General features: G+C 36.3%; 1 protein-coding gene across 2 annotated transcripts in view; it reads left to right on the plus strand.

Annotated features, from left to right (window-relative positions):
- Positions 1–13,748, plus strand: part of GBE1 (1,4-alpha-glucan branching enzyme 1) — a 271,257-nt gene that overhangs the window by 228,836 nt on the left and 28,673 nt on the right. For both annotated transcript variants that reach the window (XM_064380015.1, XM_064380016.1), the window contains one exon: positions 16–146. In XM_064380015.1, the coding sequence (XP_064236085.1) occupies positions 16–146 (131 nt within the window). The remainder of the gene's footprint in view (positions 1–15; positions 147–13,748) is intronic.

Raw genomic sequence — 13,748 nt, forward strand, 5'->3', positions numbered from 1 at the left:
TGTTAATTCCTGCAGGCCTATGTGAGTGAAAAACATGAAGGCAATAAGATTATTGCCTTTGAAAGAGCAGGTCTTCTTTTCATTTTCAACTTCCATCCAAGCAGGAGCTACACTGACTACCGAGTTGGAACAGCATTGCCAGGGAAATATCCTTTTTGTTACCAGTGAATATGATGGTCCACATTCACTTCTTTATTACGTCATAGGATAAAAAAAACACTAAGGTTGATCTTGATGACAGAAGCTTTCATTTTCTTCATCTGAAAAATGAAGAACTTGAATAGTTGATGGATAAGTCTTTGCTCAGCTAAGTTCCATTGAATTATTTCTAAGCTTCATTTTGGCTTTAAAAAGTGTAATCGAACATTTCTTAAATAATATTTTGATCCAGTAAGCAATACGGGAGACAATTGTAGTTTTACTTTATGAAAATATTTTGTAAGTTACCCCTGAAACTTGTTTGCTTTTCTCTTCTCCACTCAGTGGGAGAGAGCAAACAGTAGTTGTAATGATAGCTTCCTTCCTTTTTCTGTTTCTTCTCCTAAAACTCAAGACACAGCATACTCTTCTAATCCTGAATTGGTAAGAAGGCAAGGCAGGGGAGGTATGAGCAATAGAAATAACCAGAGAGAATGTTTTTGATGCTCTCTATGTCTTTATTTATTCCTTCTTTCATGCATTTTACAGATAGTAACTGAATACCTATTTACTGAACACCTCTGTGCCAGCTCTGAGCTGATTTCTGTAAATATACGAATTTTTCTAGAAAATTCAGTCACTGCCCTCATAGAGCTTTTAAACTGATAAAGAAGATAAACATTAGTCATTGTAAGTTTGATAATTATTACAAAAGAGTTGTACAGTGTATTTTAAAGACATGTTACTAGATCCATGAATAAAATGACAGAATCAGGACCTAGCAACAAATCAGCACAATTTTCAAGCAGGCAATAGAAATAATGTGCTTGTCTCCTGAAGCCCTAACAATGATTAGCATTTGCCACCTGAACAAGGTGCCTGATGCCAACATGAAGTCCTGTGTGTCAGGGTGTCTCCAGCTACAATGAAGAACCATCCCACACACACTTGGCTGGCTCAAATAATAAGGAAAATGTATTTGTCACATAATAAAAATCCTAAAGTCTAGTTTTCCCAGCACTGTGTCAGCATCAAGTTTCCCAATTCATTGTTTTTGCCTTTCAATTGTCAGGGTGCCAGCAATGTCCAAACGGTGGCATCTGTTAATAATCATTAGTTAAGAGCCATGACTCCAAGTGTCACCCACTTTTAGACACAACAAAATGCAGACAGAATTTTTGTGTATCTCTTCTAGAATTAAGTTACTTCTCTAGCAAAATTTCTTTCATATTTTATTGACCAGAATTGGGTCTCACATCTCTCAGAAAAATTTTCTAGGAAGAAGAATGATATTACCATGTGTGGCTTAATCAGGAATTACCCCTGAGTCTCAGGAAGACACTCCTTGATGAAGTGGACACCTAGACAGACTCTTACTCTGATAGCAAGAAGAAAAGAGCCAGTGCTTTTTAGTAAGTACCTTGCAGCATCTGTCACCACCCTGTGCTGCTCAGTGACATTGAGGGAGAGAGAGATAGTTCCCTACTTTCTTCTCACCCAGCCAATCACTGTTCCACATAACATCAGAGCATCTAGGAGAGGAGGCTGTAGTTGTGACTGATAGCACAAATATGCCCCAGTTAAACAGAATGCTCTGTGTTTTCTGTCTCTCTATGCCTACAAATAAATCAATGTGATGGGTTATCTACACCAAAGAAGTTCAGTACTATTCTGGGAAACAAATGTCCTCTTCATTTCCATGAAAAAAATCCAAATACTAAAGGTGTAGGAATTTGTACATTATCCTCCCCAGCTCCAGAGTGCTAAAGTAATGCTCCTATACTAAACCCTTCTATAATTGATAATGTAATATAATCAAACCAAAATACATTTACAGAATACATGGTATCTACTACAGTCTTTGTTGTATCTTTGCAGCACTGTCCTTGACCCTTAAATGAAGGCAAACAGATGTATAAAACCCAAACTATGATGTAAGTCTTAATGCAGTAAATGGAAAAGGAACAAGGAGCAAGAATAGTCCATGGGAGAACAAAGGACAAGGAAAATGAAAAAATAAATGGCAGGGGAGTAGGGGAGAGATACTGGAATTAAGACAAAGACTTTTAAGCCTAGTCTTGGGAAATGGACAAGATTATAGCAGGAAAAAAATGAAGAAAGCCATTTCAGCTATTGGAAATCATCTTAGATAATGGATAGTACAATGGATTAATTGGAGAATGATGGCTGTAGAAAGAATTATTAAGAGATAAAGCTGAAAACATAGATGGAGATCACATAATAGAAGATTTTAATGCCATATTAATTAGTCTTTTTTCTATGACTTTATAGTGAGTTGCTGCAGGTTTTTGACTACAGAGCTACTTGATAAGAATGTAGGCTTTAGTAAAAGTTCTCATGTACCAGTGTGTAAGGGAGCTTTCATGAGGAAAGTGATTGGAAGTATAGATATTAATTATGAGAAATTGCAGTACACCTAAAATATAATTAGGGCATGAACTAAAGTAATGGCAATAGAATAGAAAAAGTATCTGAAGCCCTTTCTTGTTGTGAAGGAACTCGGAATCTGTTTGGACACGGAATATAGAAGGGAAAATGTAAGGTTTCACTTTGAACAATAGAAGGAATGCTGGTGGTAGTATTCCGAGGATAGCAAAGCCAGGAGAAGTAACCAGTCAGGGGAGTAGAAAATATAAATTTGAGCTAGATGGTTGAATAGAAATCTCCAGCAGTTGTCCTCTCTATAGGAACACCAAATTGAACAACTATCCATACTAGAAAGTACCTTCATAAGAACCAAAAATCAGGTCAGCAATCACAGTACCTCATTGTAACATTATTTCAAGCAAAGAGGCACAGAAGAGAGTAGGAAAGGCAGTCTTGAATTACCTGTAGCAACCCCCCACCAACCCTTGGCAGTATCACGTGGAACATGGAAAAACAGAATCTGTGTTTTGCAGGGAGGAAAAACACAGTGCTTGTGGGACTTTGCACTGGAACTCATTGCTGCCCTGTCACAGCAGAAGACAACATGGGCAGAATTCAGCTAGCACCCACAAAGAGAGCATTTAGACCAGCCCTAGGCAGAGGGGTATTGTCTGTCCCACCATTCGGAACCTGAGTTTCAGCTGGACCCACCACTGCAGGCTAAAGTACCCTGGAGTTCCAGATAAATTTGAAAAGCAGTCTAGGCCACAGGACTGCAATCCCTGAGCAAATCCTGGTATTGTACTGAGCTTAGAGCTAGTGGACGTGGGGTACACAAGAAAGGAGATGGAAGAATAAAGAGGATTTTTTCTTATAATTTGGATACCAGCTCAGCCACAGTAAAATAAAACACCAGGCAGAGACCTGAATCCCCTATTTCAGGCCCCAGCTCTCAGAAGACATCTTTAGACCCACCCTAGGCCTTAAGATAACGATTCCCTGAAGGGAAGGACTCAGTTCTGGCATAATTCTTTACCTAATGACTGAGGAACCCTTGGAGCTTGAGTAAACATCAACAGTAGCCAAGTAGCAATTGCCATAGGCCTTTGGGGCGACCCAGTACCATGTTGGCTTCAGCTGTAACTCAGCACATTCCCAGATATGTTGGCCATGGGAAGAGACTCCTTCTGCCTGAGGAAAGGAGAGGGAAGAGTAAAAAGGACTCTATCTTGCAACTTGGGGAACAGCTCAGCCTCAGTGAAATAAAGCACCAAGCAGATTCCTAAAGCCTCCAGTTTTGGGCCTTAGCTCCTAGATGGCATTTCTCAGCCTTCCCTGAGCCAGAAGGGAACCCACTGCTCTGAAAGTAGAGACCTAGGTCTGGCACAATTCACCAACTACTGACTAAAGTACCCTTGGGCCTTGAATAAACATCAGCAGTAGCCAGGCAGTGGTTGCCATGGCCTTGGGGTGGTGGTGGCCATGGAGAGAGAGGCTCCTTCTGCCTCAGGAAAGGAAAGAGAAAAGTGAAAAAGACATTGCCTGCAATGTGAATGCCACCTCAGCCACAGTAAAATATGGCATGAAGTAGGTTTCTAAAGTTCCCGGTTCCAGACCGTAGCTCCTTCATGGCATTTCTAGACCTATCCTGGGCCAGAAGGGAACACACTGCCCTAAGGGGAAAGACCCAGGCCTGGCAGGATAAAGAACCTGCTGACTAAAGAACCCTTGGCTTTTGGATAAACATCACTGGTAGCCAGGTAATAGTCACCAGAGACTTTGGGTGAGGCCTGGTACTGTGCTGGCTTCAAGTGTGACCCAGCACAGTCCCAGTGGTGTTGTCAGTGAACTTGTTGCATCACCCCTTCTTCCAATTCCAGACAGCTCAGGATGGAGTGAGAGACCTCCTTTGTTTGGGGGAAAGTAAGGGAAGAGAACAAGAAATTCTGCCTAACAATCCAGTGAATTATGTCAGATCTTACCCAAGACCATCAAAATAGTACCTCTGTTAGTCAACAAGATTGGAGCCCCTTAATACAGGTACCACTATAATGACCAAAGTCTGAGATCACAATTCTTCATATATTTAGAATGCCTTCCCAAGAATCAGTATAAACAAGCCTGAGCTGTGAAGGCTACAATAAGTAATTATGCAATGACCAGACACTGGTAAATATCCACAAGCATCAAGACCATCAAGGAAATGTGACCTCCCAAACAAACTAAATAAATCACCAGTAACCAGTCCTGAAGTGACAGAGATATGTGACGTTTCGGACAAAAAAATATATATATATATTAAAGTATCTGTTTTGAGGAAGGTCGAGGAAATGCAATTTAACAGAGAAGGAATTCAGAATGCTATCAGATAAATTTGACAAACAGATTAAAATACTTTTGAAAAATCAAGCAGAAACTCTGGGACTGAAAAATTCAGTTGACAAACTGAAGAATGCATCAGAGTCTGTCAACAGCAGAATTGATCAAGCATAAGAATTAGTGAGCTTGAAGACAAGGTATTTGAAAATGCATAGAAGAGACAAAAAACGAAAACAAAACAATGAAACATGCCTACAGGATCTAGAAAATAGCCTCAAAAAAGCAAATCTAAAAGTTATTGGCCTTAAAGAGTATGCAGAAAGAGAGGAATTGATTCAGGCAGAAATTTTATTCAAACAGATAGTAATGGAGATATCTCTTTCCAAGCCCAGAGAAATATATCAATACTCAAGGACAAGAAGGTTATGGAACACAATGCAAATTTTACCCAAATAATACTTCCTCAAGACATTTAAAAATCAATTTCCCAAAGGTCAGGGATAAAGATAGTATCTTAAAGCACCAAAAAAAAAAAAAATAAACAAATAACATATAAAGGAGTTCCAGTACATCTAGCAGCATACTTACCAGTGGAAACCTTACAGGCCAGGAAAGAGTTTCATGGCATACTTAACGTGCTGAAGTATAAATACTTTTATCCTAGAATATTATATCCAGCAAAAATATCCTTCAAATATGAAGGAGAAATTAAGAATTTCTCAGACAAACAAAAGCTGAGGGATTTTGTTAACACTAAACCTGACCTACAAGAAATGCTAAAGGGAGTACTTCAGTCTTAAAGAAAATGATGTTAATGAGCCATAAAAAATCACCTTAAGGCAAAAAGCTCACTGGTAACAAGTGCAGAGACAAATATGGACTAGGTAAGACTTTAATTGTGGTGCATGAACTAACTGCAACTTTTTAAGACATAGACATTATAATAAGATATAAATAGAAACAAAAAGTAAAAATACAGGCAAGAGGAAGTTAAAGGGTAGAGTTTTTATCAGTTTTTCTCTTTGCTTGTTTTTGCAATCAGAGTTAAGTTGTCATCAGTTTATAAATAGTGGGCTATATGGTGTTATTTGCAAGCCTCACGAGAACCACAAATCAAAAAGCCTACCACAGATATAAAGAATAAAAAGCAAGAAATTAAAACATATCACCAGTCAGTTTTACAACAAGGAAGACAAGAAGGAAGGCAAAAAAACAACCAGAAAACAAATAACAAAATGGTAGCAATAAGTCTTTATCAGTAATAACATTAAATGTAAATGGACTAAATTCTCCAATCAAAAACATAGGGTAGCTTAATGGATAAAAATATAAGACATAAAATATCTGCTGTCTTCAATAAACATATTTTCCCTATAAAAACACTCATAAACTAGCAATTAAAAGGATGGAAAAAGATATTCTTTGCAAATGGGAAGCAAAAAAGAGCAGGAGTAGCTTCGTAGATATCAGATAATGCAGATTTCAAGACAAAACCTATAAAAAGAAACAAATAAGGTCATTATATAATGACAAAGGGGTCAATTCAGCAAGAGGATATAGCAATTATATTTGCACCCCACACTGGAGCATCCATATATATAAAGCAAATATTATTAGAACTAAAGAGAGAGATAGACCCCAATACAATAATAACTGGAGACTTCTATACCCCACTTTCACCATTAGACAGATCTTTTAGACAGAAAATCAACAGTGAAACATGAGATGTAGTCTGCACTATAGACCAAATGGACCTGATAAATATTTACAGAACACTTCATCCAACGGCTGCAGAAGGGATGTTCTCCTCGGCTCATGGAACATTCTTAATAATAGACCATATGTTATATTAAGGCATCTTCTCTGACCACAGTGTAGTAAAATGAGAAATTAATAACAAGAAGAATTTTTGAAACTATACAAAACATGTGCAAATAAAACAATGTGCTCCTGAATGACCATATACCAATGACAATACCAATCCATGGCTAGGTCAAGAAAAAAATAAAGAAATTTAGAATTCCTATCAAAATACCAATGATATTCTTCAAATAAATTGAATTAATAATCCTAAAATTTACATGAAACCATAAAAGACCCAAAATAGCAAAATACATGTTGCACAAAATGAACAGAACTGGAGCAATCATATTACCTGACTTCAAATTATACTTCAGAGCTATAGTGACCAAAACAGCATGGTACTGGCATAAAAACAGACACACAGCAATAGAACAGTATATAAAGCCCAGAAATAAATCCATATATCTCTAGTGAACTCATTTTCAACAAAGGCACCAAGAACATACAGTGGGGAAAGGACAGTTTCTGCTTCAGATGGTGCTGGGAAAACTGGATATCCATATGCAGAAGAATGAAACTAGACCCCTGTCTCCCATCAAACACAAAACTCAAATCAAAATTGATTAAAGACTGAAATCTTAGACATAGTTTAGGCCTAAACTAAGCATAGGCAATCAAAGCAAAAATCTACAAATGCAATCAGAGCAAGTTAAAAAGCTTCTGCACAGCAAAGGAAACACCAAAGTAAAGAGACAGTTTACATTATGGGAAAAAATATTTGCAGACTATCCATCTGACAAAGGATTAATAACCAGAATATATAAGGGTCTCAAACAATAGGAAAAAAAAATCTCATCTTATTTTAAAAAATGTACAAAAGATTTGAAAGTACATCTCCCAAAAGAAGACATACAAATGGCAAACAGGTATATGAAAAGGTGCTCAGCATCACTGATCATGAAAGAAATGCAAATCAAACCTACAATGAGAAATCTTCTCACCCAGTTAAAATAGCTTTTTTTTTTTCTCAAAAGACAGGCAATATCAATCCTGGTGAGGATGTGGAGAAAGTGGAACCCTCATACACTGTCAGTGGGGTTGTCCATCAGTACAGCCACTATGGAGAACAGTATGGAGGTTACTCAAAAAAACTAAAAATAGAACTACCATATGATCCAGCAATCCCACTGCTAGGTATATACCCAAAAGTAAAGAAATCAGTATATGGAGCAGATATTTGCACTCCCCTGTTTATTGCAATACTGCTCACTATAGCCAAGGATTGGAATCAGCCTAAATATCCATCAATACACGAATGAATAAAGAAAATATGGTACTTATACACAATGGAGTACTATTCAGCTATAAAAGGAATGCAATTCTTTTATTTGCAGTAACTTGGATGGAACTCGAGGTCATTATGTTCAGTGAAATAAGCCAGGCATAGAAAGACTAACTTTGCCTGTTTTCACTCATTTGTGGGAGCTAAAAATGAAAACAGTTAATCTCATGGAGATTTAGAGAGAAGGATGGTTGCAAGAAGGAAGGTTGAGAAGGGTAGTGGGGAAGTGAGAGGGAAATGGAAAGTAGGAATGTTTAATGGCTAAAAAAGCGTAGTTTGATAGAAGAATGAAACATAATATTTGATAGCACAACAGGGTGACTACAGTCAACAGTAATTTATTCTATATTTTAAATAACTAAAAGTGTAATAGGCATGTTTGTAATACAAAAAAGGATAAATGCTTGAGATTATGGATATTCCATTTACCCTGATGTGATTGCTACATATTGTATGCCTGTATCAAAATATCTCACGTACCCCATAAACATATACACCTACTATATACCCATAAAAATTTAAAATTAAAATTATTTTATCACTGTCAACAAATGGAAATGTATAGAATTTTCAGTGATGATATTTAGGAGAAAAATATTGGGTCAAGCTATAAGGATCTATCTAAAATATATTAATGTATTAACTTTAACAAATATTACTGAGTGAAAACATACATAGTAATATATGTATTATATATATTAGATAGTATAGTGTATTACTATGACCCCCTTAAGTCAGTAAGACCCATCCCCCAAATATTAGTTTATATATACTGACAGAATTATAGGGTATATGAAAATCTTGACACAAATTGGGTCTTTTGAAATTTAGTTATCTGCTTAATGTCTATAGGTACTTGCTTGTTACACAAAAATTTTCTATTTTAATTAATAGATACTGAATGTATTTACATTAGTCACCTCTTTTGGACGTTATAATAGTTTACAGACATTGGAAAACTGAGCCAGTTCTTTCTAGAAATTATAGTTGAATCAGTCGTCTATTTGGCCTCCAAGAGAACCATGAAGAAATATTGTTGACTCATTTCCTACATTTGCCTTCTACAGATTTGTGTCCACTTGGACCTTATTTAGTCTTACCACCCATCTCTTCTATGTCTTTCTGTTAACAAATAGTAAAGTCACATATGTTATTGCTTTCCCTGAGGACATTTACATTTTAATACATCTTTTTAAATACTCAAAAAATATTGAAGATGTAATGGTCTAAATAGGTAATGGGAGAATTTTATCATGTTTTTTACTTTATATATTTTAATTTTTTTTGGATAGGAAGGGAGCAGGAGAGCATTTTCAACATAATTTACAACACATCTTCCAGTTAAGTGTATTTTAATAACACCAGTGATAACTCTGAGATTGAAATCACAACATGTTCCTTTTATGAGGTACTCTTCTCTACCCTCCCAGTTTAGTGCAGAAGTCCCATCTAGAATTTTTTCACAAATAATCACCTGTTATTCGAATACTTTGCAGTGCTAGGAATATCACTATTTCACAAGATAAACATTATTGTTTTTTAATGATTAAAAATGTTATCACTGGGCGTGGTGGCTCACGCCTGTAATCCCTACACTTTGAGAAGCCGAGGCAGGTGGATCACCTGAGGTCAGGAGTTCAAGATCAGCCTGGCCAACATGATGAAACACCATCTCTACTAAAAATACCAAAAATTAGCTGGGCATAGTGATGGGCACCTGTAATCCCAGCTACTCAGGAGGCTAAGACAGGAGAATCACTTGAACCAGGGAGGCGGAGATTACAGTGAGCTGAGATCATGCCCTTGTACTCCAGCCTAGGCAACAAGAGAGAAACTCCATCCCCCCCTAAAAAAAATGTTATCTTAAAATCAGTGTATTAGTTCTGTACTTTGGGGCTAACACCTGTTGTATGTGCCAGCTATTCAAATAAAAAAGGCGTTTAGCATGCTTCTTAGTTTACCACCTCTCCCTGGCTTTTCCTTTTCCAGACAAGATACCACTAGTTTTTTAAATAGATTTCTCATGACACTTTCCAGACCTCTTACCATTGCATCTCCCTTATTTAAATGCACCCAGCATTGTTCACATTCCTCCTACACTAACAGAAGAATATTCCAGATATGGTCTGGCAAGTATGACATACAGAGCCCTATTACCTTCCTTTATCTTGATGCTCCTCTCTTATTCATATAGTTAAGGTTACATTAGCTTTCCTGGCAGCCATCACATTTTCTTTTCACATTGTATTTGCATTCAAATAAAAATGTTGAGTTTTTCTTTATGTATCCTAGTATTATGTCATATCTTCCTTATTCTTTATTTGTTCAGTTAATAATTTCAACGTAAAATCCCAAATTTAACATTAAACATGAAAAAGTACAATATTAGCTTGACCCTCTATCCTACTAGAAAAGATAAAAGAATATTACAGGACAATTCTCTGTTATTAATCTGTTAGGATTGTAGCATCTCCCATAACCAGCAAATGGATCTCTTCTTTTAACTTCATGCTGTTCCAAGCTTAGCTTTAAGAGTCTTTTATCTTCTGTCTTGTATTTTTCGTCCCATTTCTTTTCGGCCTTTTATCTTATTCTGACTTTATTCATTTACTTTTAACCTACAATGTAGTTCAATATTATAGAATGAATTCAGATATACAAAGTATTAAAAATTGGGATTTCAATGGTATAGTTTCTGTTTTTAGCAGAGTATTCTGTGTCTTTTGTTTGTTTGTTTGTTTGTTGGTTTTGAGATGGAGTTTTGCTCCTGTTGCCCAGGCTGCAGTGCAATGGCAGGATCTCGGCTTAGCACAACGGTCGCCTCCTAGGTTCAAGCAATTGCAATTCTCCTGCCTCAGCCTTCTGAGTAGCTGGGATTACAGACATATGCCACACCCAGCTAATTTTGTATTTTTAGTAGAGACGGAGTTTCTCCATCTTGGTCAGGCTGGTCTTTAACTCCTGACCTCAGGTGATCTGCCCTCCTTGGCTTCCCGAAGTGCTGGGATTACAGGTGTGAGCCATCGCGTCCGGCCAATGCGATTGGCATTTCTAATTACTGAGCAAGTGAATTGAATACAGATTTTCACTGTGAAGAGTCTATAGTGACAAGATTGCAAGTGTTAATCAAGTAACAAAATTCATCAAATTTTTAATTCCCTGGGAAGCAGGATTTGGTGCCAGAACAAATTTAACTTTTCTAAAGAAACCACTTGAACTTCCTCTTTCACTGTGAAATATAAACTTGCTATAGGTAACATGTCTGAATTCTTGACCAGTTTCATTTCTTTGAATCTGTAGATTCTGTATATCAAATAGCAAGACATCAACTTTCACTCAAATTTGTGGAGGATAGGTGGTGATTGCCTTCTCAACAACTGTTGGAAGGGAGCTATTTTGGAGGTAATGCCAGGCAAGGCAAAAGACACTTTAAGGAAGCTTTTAACTATCTCTTAAAAATAAAAATATACATTTGGAAAACTGAGGCAAGTCTGATTTGTATCAGTAAGGCTTTGAATGTGGTTATCATGGTCACTGCCAAAGGACATTTTATTGTTTCTGCAAGAGAATCTGCAGCTATATTCTAGGAAAAAATCAAAAAAAGAACAGCAAAAACCTTTTGCCTATATACTATCTCACATTTGTCTTTTTAGCTGCTAATCTTCAGTGTAATAATCACCAACATTCTTTAATACAATAGATAGAAATGCGGGTAATGCTAAGCTGAGACCTAAATGTACCTCATAAATAGGCAGGTTTCATATTTCATGCTTAGAAACGTAAAATAAATTTTCCCGATGTGTTACATTCACTTAGATTTTCACATTGTTTAGCTGTAAAGAAATAAACATAATGCCTTTTATGTCATCAGAATCATTATTGTATTTCTTTAGTGGTGTTTCTTCACCTAGAATGTTATCAAGTTGGCATTAAATCAGAAAGAAAACTATGTTCCTAAGGACAGAGTGCTCTTGCTAATCCATTTCAATTATACAAATGATTATACCACATTTTAAGTGATATGGGGAAAATGGGAGTATTAGGGCCCCTCTTTTGCAGGGCTTCTATTTGCTAATCATTTTTATAAAGTATTCAGTTTAATATAGTATACTAATAATGAAAAAGTTTGAAACATTGCAATAATTACCAACATGTGATGCAGAGACGTGCAGTGAGCATATGCTGTTGGAAAAATGGCAGCAATGGAGTTGCTCAACACAGGGTTTCCACAAACTTTCAACTGTAAAAACACAATTTCTGCAAAGCACAATGAAGTCAAGTGCATAGAACAACTTATACCTGTATTTCGGGCCACACTATAAGGCAGGTTGTAGAGCCTAAAACCTTTAAGTAACTGAGGCCTTCTCTCGAGCCCACGGCAGGGAAAGATTAAGCAGTACATTCCACAGCTCATATTCTTTCTGTTACACCCTGGTGCCTCTTTCTGTTCCTGGGGTGTGTACATGTGATTGGGGTGATAGCAATGGTGGTATTATTGATGATTTATTTCTGTAATGTTCAAATAATTTTGAAAATGCTTCTGGGAAAATATGTCGGATGAGAAAATTACACACAGACTCATGGCCCAGGCAGGTTTCTTTCTAATCAACTCACTTTTCCCACTTCCCTGCCATAACCCCTGACAAATTCTTCTCCAGAAAATCTTTTTGGTGATTTTTTTTTACCATCTTCTACAAGAAGAAAAATAATTGTAAAGCAAAACATACATATGAAAGTCAATTATTGTGATTTTTTTTCTGTATTCTAGAGTAGAATATAAATGTGTCATGGTTCTATTTTCAGAGAACTGATGTATTACATCAATTTAAGTAATACATTATATACAATATAAAATTTAAAATCTCCCAGATAATTTATTAGATATGTGTATTGGTTTATACAGGTAAATATCATTCTGAGACGATAAACGAGAATCAAATGTTTAAATTATGTATCAGCATACTATTGAGGTGGGAGTAGAAATGACAGTGTAATAACAGCCCCCTTTCCAAATGGTGTTTCAAACTGTTACAATGTTGAGATGTTAAAAGGAGAGGTCATGAAGTATGGCTTGTGAAGAATATGTGAATCTAGGACAAAAATCTTTAAACCCAAGAGAGCAGAGGTATAAATAGTTGAATTTGACCTTAGATTGTTGAAATATTTTCATAAAACCACTGCAAGATGCACTTTTTAAAATGTAAATTCATACTCTGACATTTGCAACCTGTACACAGAGTTTCTAATAAGCAAATAAGGTCACTTGGATGATTTACTGGAGTGCGATTGCTGAAGGCAGAGATGTTGCTATGAGTTGCTTGGTTTACAGAAGGCTTTGAAGTGTGGTTATGTAACACTGTGTTTATGCCTTATGCTTTATGCAACAAATAAAAACAAAGGACTTAGTTTAGGATTAGCTGACTGCCACATTCTATCTAGATTATATATTTAAAGGTTAATTTCTGGTCTAACTAAATAGAACACCTCAACTTTCTAGTTTTCCAGGTTATAAATACTTTGGTAAAAAATAATTCAAAGTTTTCACCAGAAGTTCTACATGGTGACTTTGAACAGATACAAGCCTGTTTCTTTTTCCTTTATGTTATGCTGCAGTGTATTGATGATGAGCTTTATGAGAGCTGAGACAGATGATCATATTTTTATATTTAATATAAGTCCTCCTTTTTAAAATAGCTTCATAATGGATGTATGCTCATTGCTTAAGTTCACTTTCTTTAGTTTTGAAATGACTAATACT

This window comes from Aotus nancymaae, unplaced genomic scaffold, assembly GCF_030222135.1.
Source record: "Aotus nancymaae isolate 86718 unplaced genomic scaffold, 86718_ANA_hifiasm-v0.15.2.pri h1tg000022l_1, whole genome shotgun sequence".
Lineage (NCBI taxonomy): Eukaryota > Metazoa > Chordata > Mammalia > Primates > Aotidae > Aotus > Aotus nancymaae.